The sequence below is a fragment of the Grammomys surdaster genome, unplaced genomic scaffold, assembly GCF_004785775.1.
Source record: "Grammomys surdaster isolate TR1022 unplaced genomic scaffold, NIH_TR_1.0 146, whole genome shotgun sequence".
Lineage (NCBI taxonomy): Eukaryota > Metazoa > Chordata > Mammalia > Rodentia > Muridae > Grammomys > Grammomys surdaster.
The window spans coordinates 6,530,206-6,542,115 of record NW_021604604.1 but is presented as its reverse complement, the minus strand read 5'-3'; the positions used below and the strand labels follow the sequence as shown (position 1 = coordinate 6,542,115).

General features: G+C 36.2%; 1 protein-coding gene across 1 annotated transcript in view; it reads left to right on the top strand.

The window, feature by feature from the left end:
* The window catches only part of Malrd1 (MAM and LDL receptor class A domain containing 1), a 639,509-nt gene that overhangs the window by 199,059 nt on the left and 428,540 nt on the right, over positions 1-11,910 (top strand). Inside the window, exon 18 of the mRNA XM_028764924.1 lies at positions 455-542. Within this exon, the coding sequence (XP_028620757.1) occupies positions 455-542 (88 nt within the window). The remainder of the gene's footprint in view (positions 1-454; positions 543-11,910) is intronic.

The following is an 11,910-nucleotide window of genomic DNA, read 5'->3' as shown; positions in this document are numbered from 1 at the left end:
CAGTGGTTCTAAATCTGTGTGTGTTACAGAGTCCCTTTGTCAAAACTTTATCTCCAAAAATATTTCCATTATCATTTATAACAGCATCAAAATTATAGTTATGAAGTAGCAATGAAAATAATTTTATGTTTGAGGGGGGTCACCGCAACATGAGAAAATGCATTTAAGGGTTGAAGCCTTAGGAAGGTTGAGAACCATGGAGCTCTGTCCACTATCTGTCCAGTGAGCCCCTAGAATCATCCCGTCTCCACCTCCACAGAGATGGGATTACAGGTACTTAATATCCTCCAAAATTTTTACGTGGATATAAGGGATCAAACTTAGGACCTCATACTTACATATAAATCACTTTGCTGAGTGAGCCATCTCCATGTCCCCAGCCTTGTGAGTTACTTTTCATCCTCAGGTTTCTATAATTTTATTCACAATTCAGTGCTTTTATTTTAAACCTTAGATCTTGATAGTGGCCTCAGTGGGAGATGGCTTCACTGGAGATATCGCAATTGATGATCTGTCATTCATGGATTGTACCCTCTACCCAGGTAAGAGAGACCATTTCAAAGACATGAGAATTTCCAATTCTGTCGACTTGGAAGAATTACCAAGGAAATCAATACTCTATATTCAGAAATAGCCTAAAGTGCCATCACTTGTACAGTTCCTTAAACGTACTGACACTTGAAAAATTATTGTAAATATTTACTCTTAATTAGTCTTTAACCTTTGAAATATAGTAAATGTGTTTGAATCTGTTATTCCTTTCTTTTTATCACATTCAAAATACCAAAAAGTCATTATCTGAAGTTATATTGCAATATCATGATCTTTGTGAGACTTAATGATTGTAAAAATAATTGTTTCAATATAGTAATACCTGAGTTGTTTATAGTCACATTGCATTTTTGAAAACATCATTACCATTTCATTTCTCTTCAGTGACACCAATATTTAAAATTTGGGCTACATTGTAACTCTACATGTTATTGCTTATAAACTATTTTTCCACCTTTTTAAACTTTTATCTATTGAAAATAGACTATTTCCAAGATTTATATCTTAATCTGCAACCTCTCTTCTAAACTCCATACTTACGTTATGTTCAATATTACAACCTGAATGCCTAATAAGAATCTCAGAGATAATGAGAGAAGCTACTAAAATTCAGAACACCACAGGCTTAGAACAGGGTGTAGAGAAGGGGGTGCTCTCCTCTGCAACACACAGTGGTCCAGTAAAACTGAAAATGAAATTCACAAACATCAGCCTGGTACTCAGACCAGAAGCTCTTAAATCAAATAACATAGAAGACCAGTGTCATGTGGGGGTGTGTGGAAGTCAACCTTGTGAAGTAAAAAGTGGGACAGAGAGCAAGGCACCACAGACTTCTGCGACTCCTCAGAGTCTTGATTTACTGTACACGGTATTAGTTCTAAGATGGCTCCCAGAACACTGTGGTGAGACAGCAAAAAGAAACCAAGGCCAGGAGGGTGGCTGCTTCCCCCATCCTCAAGGAGGTCCTAAAAGATGTCGATGACCCTCCCACCCACACACACACTCCCCGACTCCTCCACACCCCCACCCCCACACCTCAAACCCCACCCTGCTCCTTCTGAGTAATCTAATCAGACAGGGCTTTCACTGGGGCCACAGTGATGATGTGTTGAGATATGATTGGCCAAGGATTTAGAGACTCGGAGTTGGCTCAAATGCCATATAGGCTTATGGGCTGAGCAATAAACTCAGATATGCACCCTGATGCTGGTCTCTGGAATCTGATTTCCTGGGACTCGTCACATGACTCTTTAACCTCTCATCCCCCTCATCCTAAATCCTGTTCCCACAGTGTCATTTGCAGATTATACTTGGACTGAAGAGCACCTAATTTATTGATATCTATTTTGTTTGTTTGATTTTTGTTTTGTTTTGAAAATGGGGTTTCTCTATGTAGTTATCATTGTTCTGGAACTTGATTTGTAGACCAGACTGACTTTGGACTCAGAAATCCATCTACCTCTGCCTCTGAGTACTGGGAGTAAAGGTGTGCATAGGTATGATACATGCCTAGCTGGATTGCATGTATCATAGGTGTGATAGAGTTTAAAGCATTTCCAGCGGTCACATCCCACTCCCTTTTCTGAAGTTAGGATACTTCCCATGTCACCATTTGGGCAGCACTGATTGCTGTCACTAGTTTCCAGCTATTCTTTAGAACACTATATAAAGTCAAATCCATCTTTGGAAGTCCAGTTAGAAGGCTGCTTCATCATCCCTTCATATTCCAATCATCCTGTTCCATATTTACATACCTGGTCATCCTTAACCTCAGATCTTTCCAGAATCAACTCATTCATTTGCCCTTACCCCAAGCCACCATTGTCTCTCAGATTCCATTTGCTTTACAAGTGGTCTCTTAGTTTCTATCCTTGAACCTCATATCATATTCTCTCAACAGCAGTCCAACAGGTGCTTTTAAATTTAGATGTTAAGATAATACCTACAGCATCATCAACATCTTCCTAAGACTGCCTGTCTCATTCAGAGTCAAATCAAACTTCATTTAGGGCTCAAAAAGAGTAAATGACCAGCTCCCCGCTTTACAGTGTGATCCTGTATGTGCCTCAACTATAAAAAGGCCCTCTACTTAGTACTTACTTAGTTTATCCAGTTAAGTTCAGTCTGGGCTTTGCCACACGCTTTTCTTCCTTCTTGGCACATGCTTCTTCTGGGTGCCCATGTTTATTCAATGGATCCTTGGAATACCATATACATATATTGTTTTCTTTCTTTACTTCCTAATTTATTTTGTACATACCACCAATTAACCTTATATTGAAAATATTTTCTCCAATAATAATGGCTGGTGTAAAAAAGGAAATATATATATATTGCTGGCTGTTTTATGTCTAGCCTGTGAGGATAATATTTTCTAAAGGGAAGGATAAATAGAGTGGTACCCATCTTTTAGGTATTTTAATTATATTTATTATATATTCTATTGTATTATTTATTATGTATTACATGTTTCCATATAAAATATACCTTGGTGTGTATCAGACAGACTTCTTGAAAGACAATTCTCATTTACATATAAACAGAAAATCTACTTCTTGCCCTGAGCATGTAGATTAGCTTAGAAAAAGAATAGTAATGATATCAATTTCTTATTCAGAGCTCTGCAAAACTCCCTGATGTTCTAAGCTGTGGATCTTCATTCCACATATCCTGCCTCTATGTGACTAGAGCTAAAGGGCCACATTCCCATTTGAGATGTCTGCTTTAAATCAGAGGATGGAGAACAGAAAGTACTGCCCCAATATTAGGATATGGTATACATGTATTTACCCACATCCACAAAGTTACGCCTGGCAATGGGATAGTAGTCAGTATTCTCTACCTAAAGGGAGATTCATAAGAACAGAGAATGTACACATTCTGATACAGAGAATTTGTAAATAGACTCTATAATACAACACTAGAACATGTGTTTTATATGATCTTCCATCATTTTCAAAGTGCTAGAGATGGGATGGGGACCTCATGCAAGCTAGTCAAGTATGTCAGTACTGAATTATAATCCCAGAACAATCCTATAATGTTTTAAGTGTTGAGAATAAGGCCTGGTCCATCCACAGTTGCTAGAAGTTAACTGCTAAGTAGAATCAGTAACTTTACTATCTAGCCTTACATTGAGAAATGAAGCACCAAGTTACCCAGACATATCTATATCTTGTGTCCATGACCTGAACCACTAGCATGCTGGGAATCAGATACATTAACACTTTATGATTTCTCTTTTGCAACTGTAAAATATTAATTTTCAGTATACAGATAATCCAGATGATGTAAAACTTCAGGGCAAGAATGATATTACAGCTTAAATTTCTCTAATTTTAGTGGCCTGGGTTTTCTCTATATACCTTCCTAGTTTATATTTAGAATCACTGTGGCTTTGGGGATGCTGAAGAAGAAAGAACACTATAGAAAAGTAGGGTGAGTCATCACTGAAACTCTAGAATCCCCAATTATTTTGCTAAATTCATTCTGTGGCTAATGGTGCCAAGATGGCCAGAGTGGAGTTGCTGGAGGCAGAAGCAGAAATAGGAGGTATCTGTTACAGACCATTAGTCCCAATTTTCTGGTTCAAGGTTGGGAAAAAAAAATATGAAACTGTAAAACTTGTCTGAGCTGTTTGTCTCTGTGTTAACTTCATAACAAATGAGACTTTTGGTCTACCCCAAAATGCCCCACGAAGCTGAACGTTCCATAAAAGAATGTCAGACAGTGTTTTGTAGAGTGAACACAAACAAAAACAAGACAGTAATATACTGCTCTTCACAATTCTCAGCCAGCGCTTTTCTGTTACCACATTAGATAAGGTAGCATGAAGGCCTGTAGGTTCATTTATACACATCAATTTACATTCAGGTACTAACTAAACTAGCATTTTGTTGTTCAGTAATACAATGCTGTAGAATGAAAATGAAAATTCATGAAAATACAAACAGAAATGACTGAAGTAGTTCCTAAATTGCCAATGCTTTCTCTCTTGCCTATGATTTTATAGGAACAGCTAGAAGATGGTTCTTCTTTTACCTGGCCTCAACTGCAGCTTCTCTTTCTCCATGCTTTTCCTGCTCCTGATCTCAATTCCCTTTCTATTTAACAACCCCAGGCTGGGACCTGAGGTTGTTAAATTTCAGCTGGGACCTTTGACCTTTGTCTTCCCGATGTACTTGTACAGTGGCAAATTCTGCTGACTTCAACCTAGAATAGCTTTCACATTTCTTCTGTCTGTTCCCTTAGCTCTACCATGATTCTCCTCCCAGAGAGCAGTACTGTACTGTGAGCGTCTCAGCTCCAAGGGTCCCTTGTTCATCAGTTTTCCCAGTAGTGTTCTCAGTAACTTCTGGTTTTGGTTTTCTTTTCTTTTTTTTTTTCTTTTCACTTTTTTTCTGTAACATCTTAGTAACCCTTTTATTTTTCTAATTTCTTATATGGATAATACTTTATTTTATGCTAATTAACATCGATGTAGTGATCACTAATTGTATACCAAACTGCTTTTACTTACTCAATGTTTACTTTAAGGTCAATCTGTCTATTCTAATTATTAGTTAGTAAAACTGCCAGAATACTGATGTTATGTAACTATCCATCATTAGGCATTTATTAGACCTTCATTTTTTTTCTAGAAATCATTCTTAAATACATTTCACATTTTACAATTCACAACATGTTAAATTAATAAATATATGCTACCTATTAATAGTTAGCAATATTATTCAGTAATTGTTATCTCTTCACAGACCTCCTCATACTACACACTCAGTATCCTGTTTTGTTGTTGCTGTGGTGGTGGTTGTTGTTGAAATGGATCGGTGTGATTCTTGACATCTAGGCTTATTAGCATTATTGTTTCACCAAGTAAAGGTGCTGAGGTCTCCACCTTTCAGTAGATTCATGTGTGTTTCAAGGTGAATTAAGGCAAGGGAAGAGAGTAGGTACCTCTGCCTTCACCTTAAAAAGTTGCCTGCTGCTTCCTTTCTCACTGAGATGTTGTTGAACAGGTGGAATAATCAGTTATATTTGTCTTAGATTAACATAATTATTATGAAAAAATTCATACAATAAATAAATGAAGTAGTGCTTTTGTATTATTTCTTTTAAAATCTGTAGTGGTGTAGAGATTCAGAAGAATATATATTATTATGAAGGTTTACAATAAAATATAAAATTTCTATGTAAAAATCAGGATATTTGTGGTAGTGATTATAAGCTCACATAGCTTTAGCTTCCTTAGTATAACATTATACCATAATATAGTATGCTATTTTCATATTATTCATAATGTTCACATTTTGTACAGATGGAAAAATAAGCCAATACTATTGTGAGTTCAATTTAGAGACTTCTGTGAGTAAATTTTGTTAAATAACTAGCAACTTACTTTAAAGGTAATACTTTCAAGTTTGTTTATCTCTCACTGAAGGAAATGATAAACACTACGAATAGAGATGGTTGTTTCAAAGCTTAGAATCTGCAGTCTACACACATAGAAACAAGCTCTACACCTAAGACTCCAGAAACACCATAGGAAATAGGAGCATGAAAGATTGTAAGAACCAGAGGACTAGGGTAGCTATCATGAGATGGTGTCTCTTGCATATTACAAGAAGTTATACCCATGAAATCTTGAAAATATGACTATCTAAGGAAAATCGTCACAAAGTCAAACCAGCTGACATCCCTAGGTGGATGGTTAAGTCTCACAAGCCCTCAACCCTAGTTGAAGAGCTAGAGCCAATTAATTAATGTCTGTTAAGAGAGAACAATTCAGTCTGGATTCAGTCTTTTTCCCAGCATAAGTCCCTGATGGTTAGTCTTAAACACGTATATATATAAGCAGCATTCAGTAGATTCTGCAAGTTGTGTTTATATATACATGTATATATATATACATGTATATGTATATGTATATGTATATATGTATGTATGTGTACATATGAGCGATTATTAATTGAATTAATTATTAATAAGAAGAGGTTTAATTATTAATAAGAAGAGGTCATGAAGTTGAGAAAATGGAAAGCCTGGGAGAAATTGGAGAGAGGAAAGTGTGTGATACAAATGATATAAATACAACACTCATAAAATTTACAAAAACTAATACAATGAATGTAAAAATACCCTTAGATTTCTGGTGGGAATTTTAACTGATATTTTTTGTTTTTCCCACGTGCATAATCCTGTTCACTGTGGTGCAATTCATAATAGGTAAGGTATGGAATAAGCCTAGGTACCCATCAACACATGAATTGATAAAGAGAATTGGTATCTGAATGCAAATGGAGTGTCATTAACCACTAAAATGAATGGAAATACTATTCTTTTAGAAAAATAAATGGAAGTGGATGACATCATACTGAGTAAAATGAGCTGGACACAAAATCAGATATTTCCTGCTTTCTCTTACATGTGGAAACACACAAACCAATAAAAGTAGAAGGACTGTAATAACTGTGAAAGTGACCAGTGGTGAGAAGGGCAGAAGAGAGGGCATGTGTCACCTATGTGCAATAGTCCATATTCAGAACTGTCCCAGTGAAACCCGTTAATGTGTACAAAGAATGTATTTTAAAATGATAGTAAAGAGAGTTTGAAGAGAGAATGAGCTAGCCCAATATCTCTTTTATGAGCTCTAATTCCATTTAAAAGTGTGTCACTCTCATGGACCTATTGCCTTTGTGTATCCCATGTTCACAGAATATATGAGACTACAATAGATATGCAGCATTAGAACAAAACAATTTTAAATTCTTAGAGGAGGAAGCACAGGGGACAGTAGTTGCAATGTTTTTAGTGGTAAGAGCTTTCAGTTCACTGAAGGACCAGGGTTATCCTCAGGACAATCCATTGTTTTATTCCTTGGCAAGGTCCTGCTGAAGGGTCATTGTAGGAAGCAGCTCTCCTCTAGGCTGAGTTTAATCAACAGGCTCTAGTTTGAAGAAGGCCCCAGGTCTGGTTTTCTAAGTGCCAGGGAAATGTGCAACCCTTATCCCAAACCTTTTTATTTCTGATTTTACTTCAATGTAACCATGCCTATAGATAGGAAACTTTCCTTTGAGTTCATGTTATAAAGCAAAAATACTTTAGAAGACTAGATTTTCTATCAATCATATGAAAATAAACTGTATAATATGTCATAATATGCTGCAAGGAGTTGTATTGTTATAAATCATTTTCAAACAGTAACTGTGGCAGGATTTTGTTTCGTTTTTATTGTTGCTGTTTGAGACAGAGGCTCACCATATACTCGTGACTGGCCAAGAACTTGCTATGTAGAATAGACTAGACTCAAAGTCATAAACCTGCCAGCCTGGGCTTCCTAGGTGCTGAGATTACAGACTTGTATCACCATGCCTGGTCAGTAACTGTGTTTGAAACTTCACTTCGCTTAAGTAGAGTTTACACAGACACTTTATTTCTGTGGTTCTTAAGTTGTAGGTGACGATCGCTTTGGGGATGAATGATCCTTTTATAAGGGTCAACTAAGACAGAAGGAAAATACAGATATTTACATTATGAGTCATAACAGTAGCCAAATACAAATATGAAGTAGCAAGAAAAATAATTTTATGCTTTGGGTCACCACAACTTGAGGAACTGTATTAAAGCATCCCAGGGTTAAGAAGGTTGAAAACTACTTCTTTTTCAATCATACTAAATGGAGCTTTTTCAGAGTTAGTCTACTCTCTTATTGTGTTCAGTGCCATAGGAACGAAGTGTGCCCTGACCCTGAAGTATAGAAAGTTTCATCTTCTAAATTGTATAAAAATTGATTAAATTTAAGCTCAAGTGAACTTCTTAAATTTTAAATCAAAGTCATTTCTAAACATGAAAGGTCACAAGCAAAACATAGACATTGTAATCTCTAAAGAGACATAAATAACAGCTCTGTGAATTAAGCCATCTAGTTATATCTAAAGCTGGTAAACATTGTCATGGACTGAGGGCTGTAAGATATTCATCCTGTTTGCTTAATGATCAATGTGGGAATGGCTGAAGGGGAAGATTCTAGCATAAAACAAGCTAGAAAAAAAAATTTTTTATCAAAAAGATTGTATTGGTAGCCAGAAGTTGATCATATTTGCTGCAAGGAATTCACAGAGCAAGGGGTTAGAACACTGAGCCCATCTGGCACCTGAGCCATCAATTTAGGAAATCTTCCTCCGGACAGATGTGCAGTGGTTTCCTTTCCCCGTGGCTTAGCAACGTGGAAGAAGATCAGATCAGGGCACACTAATCTGTGCTTCTCAGGGGGCTTGGAAAATGGCCATTTGTATGTTGTTTCTGCATTCTATTTCAACTGGAAATCTCCCATTGCATTGGTTTATTTCTTTAAATAAACAAATCTATTCTTACTACCCATTTAGGTTTATTCTTGGCAGTTATAGGTCAAAACACATAATTCATATTTTCAATGAACTGAATGTGTCCACCCTAAATTAATAAACTGAAATCATAATCCTCTGTCTGATGATATTTTGAAATGGGACTTTGGGAATGCAGTTGAGATTAGATTAATACCATAAGGTGGGCCTGCAGATGTCATTATAGCCTTATAAAGAGAAGAAGGGGAGGGAACTTTGCTATAATCTATGTGAAAACTCTCTGCTGATATTACTAAGTGTAAATTTCTCCCAACTGAGGTTAAATGATGAAGTATAAACTATGAAACATCAGTGTTCAAGAGCAGTTGGTACCAGGAATAGAGCAGAAAATATAGAATAAGCAATACAGAATAGAGAGCCATAAACAAAAGAAATGCTGTGGAGCAAATAGTCTTTTTAAGCAATTTCTGTTTCTTGGAATCAGAAACATCTTATGCCAAAAACTGAGTGTCTACATAGACCATGCATCTTCACAGAAAATTAACTCAAAAAGGATTGAAGACCTATATATAAAAATCGATGAACTACAAAACTCCCAGATGATATAAAATCTAGAAGACATTGAGTGTAAAGAAAATTTTAAGTCCAGCAACAAAAGGCATGAGCTATTAAATAATGTATGACTTATCTGGATTGCATTAAAATTAAAATCCTTTCTCTTTAAAAGACACTGGGGAATGAAAAATAAGTCACGTGTCAGGAAAGCCACTTGAGAAAGAAGGTCTGGAGAAAGAGGGCTCCTGAAAACATCCATGAAACTTTTATATCTCAGAGTTAAGTAATGAAACCATGATTCTAAATCAGTGAGTGTGAAGGGGATATGCCAAGGACCAGCCTCAGCTTGGAGAGGGGTTCAGAGAGAAGGAGTGTCTGGAAGCGATGAAAAGAATAACTCAAAGTCAAATAATGGATCCAAGCTGACAACCTTTGCTCTGTTGGATACAGCTTTTCCAGTCTGCTTCTATATTCTCATTTCTCTCTGAAGATTTCTCTGTGTATATTCTGTGCTTGCTTGCTATTCTAAAAAATCTCTCTGTCCAAGTCCTGCTTGCTTGTTTTTGTTCTCCAAGAAGCTCTCCCTTTTTATCTTAAAAAATTCTCTGGATAGCTCACCTTCTGCACAACACAGGTTCAGTCTTTTATTTTACATATCAATCCAGTCATTTACTCCAGGTTTCCTTTAGCTTATCTGAAGAATCAGCATCCCAGGACTCCAGCCCTGAGATTCTTAGGAGATAGCAAACATATATTTATTTTTCTTAACATTAGAAAAGAATTCAAAGATCTGTCTGCCTTTGTTAAACACAGATGGTAAACTAGATGGGTGGAACCCTGTCCTGAAATTACCATTTCCATCACATCTGGGCCTGGACTCAGTGTGTCCCAGGCTGACCTTTGAACTGAAGAATCTGCTTGCATTTGTATCTGCCTGTATTTGTATCTTTCTGACTAGCTGGCTCATAGTGAAGCTACCTTTGTTCCTTTAGATTCATGAAGTCCTTCATGATTCATATTCATCCTTATATTTTTGCCTAGTAAACAATTATATGTTATTATATGACAATTATATGTTTTTGAACTCATGTATTTTAAGAGTTCTTTTTCACAGCCTTCAGGGCTGTGTTGAAGGTTTCAACATTTACCATTTTTCCAAGATATTAGCTACACCTTTGCCTCCTGGATTGGAGCTGTCTGATTATGGTAGGGCTCTTAATGTTAACAGGGAGAACATTCGTTAAAGGAGGAACATAAAAATATGTACATTACTATACAAACAAGCATTATGCCAACAGTAGCCTTCAACACTCGTGGAAGCTCACATGGGGCCCTGTCTCAGGGGCAAAAAGCATGTCACTCTGTCCAACCAAGGCCATACCAGGCTAGGCAGGGATAATGTGTGAAATACATGTATGTGTATGAAAATGTTATAATGAGTCCTATTATGTATAATACTTTTCCTTAGAAAAATATGCAGATGAAAGTATGTTTATCATACATCATTAGGGAATTGCGAATCAGAATACTGATGTATACTGCACAGATTTTAGAATAACTAAAATCAAAATACAAATGATACATCATACAAGCAAGGATGCAGATAAAAGGACACTCTTCTTCCCAGAGAGAGAATGTCAGGTAGTATGACCATTTTGAAGATGTCTGGATTTTCCCATAAAAGGAAATACCTTTGCCATAGATTCAGTAATAAAACATATCAGTATTTATCAAAAGAAATATGTATATACATATAACACCTATACAGGGTTAGTTAAAAATTTTATTCATAATTAACAAAAATAAACTGGAATCAACCAATATGCTATTCTGTTGGTCAGTGGATCTATTACACATTTTACTCATAAGTCTTCCATTACTTTTGTTTTCTCATACAGATATACATATGTATAAAAAGTGAAATTAAGAAATCACATTATTACTAGTTTTCTATACTAATTACTTTTCCCTCTGATATAAAAAAATTATGACAGAAACAACTGAGGAGAGGGAGGAAGATTTACTTGAGCTTATAGTTTAGAAGATATATCATGGCTGCACTAGGTTCATCTGTGGCTTCAGGAACTTGTAGCAGAAGCAGTGTGCATGGCATTGACCAGGACGCAAAGAGATTACTAGAAAATAAGTCTATATAACCTTCAAGGCTGAAGTCATTGACTGAGTCACTTCTGTTAGCTACACCACACTTCTCAAGGGTTCTAGAGTCTTCCAAAACAGCATCGTTAGTCAACTAGGAAATAAGAGTTGAAACACAAGAGCTCATGAGGACATTTTGAAGACCTCCACTCAGGGGAGGTCCTCACTCAAGTCTCGGGATGACATGACCACCCACAAACTCACAAGACACCAAATCTGGATGCAATCAGCAGAGGTTTAATCGGGATATAAACAGCTAGCTGCTATGTATATATATATATATATATATATATATATATATATATAT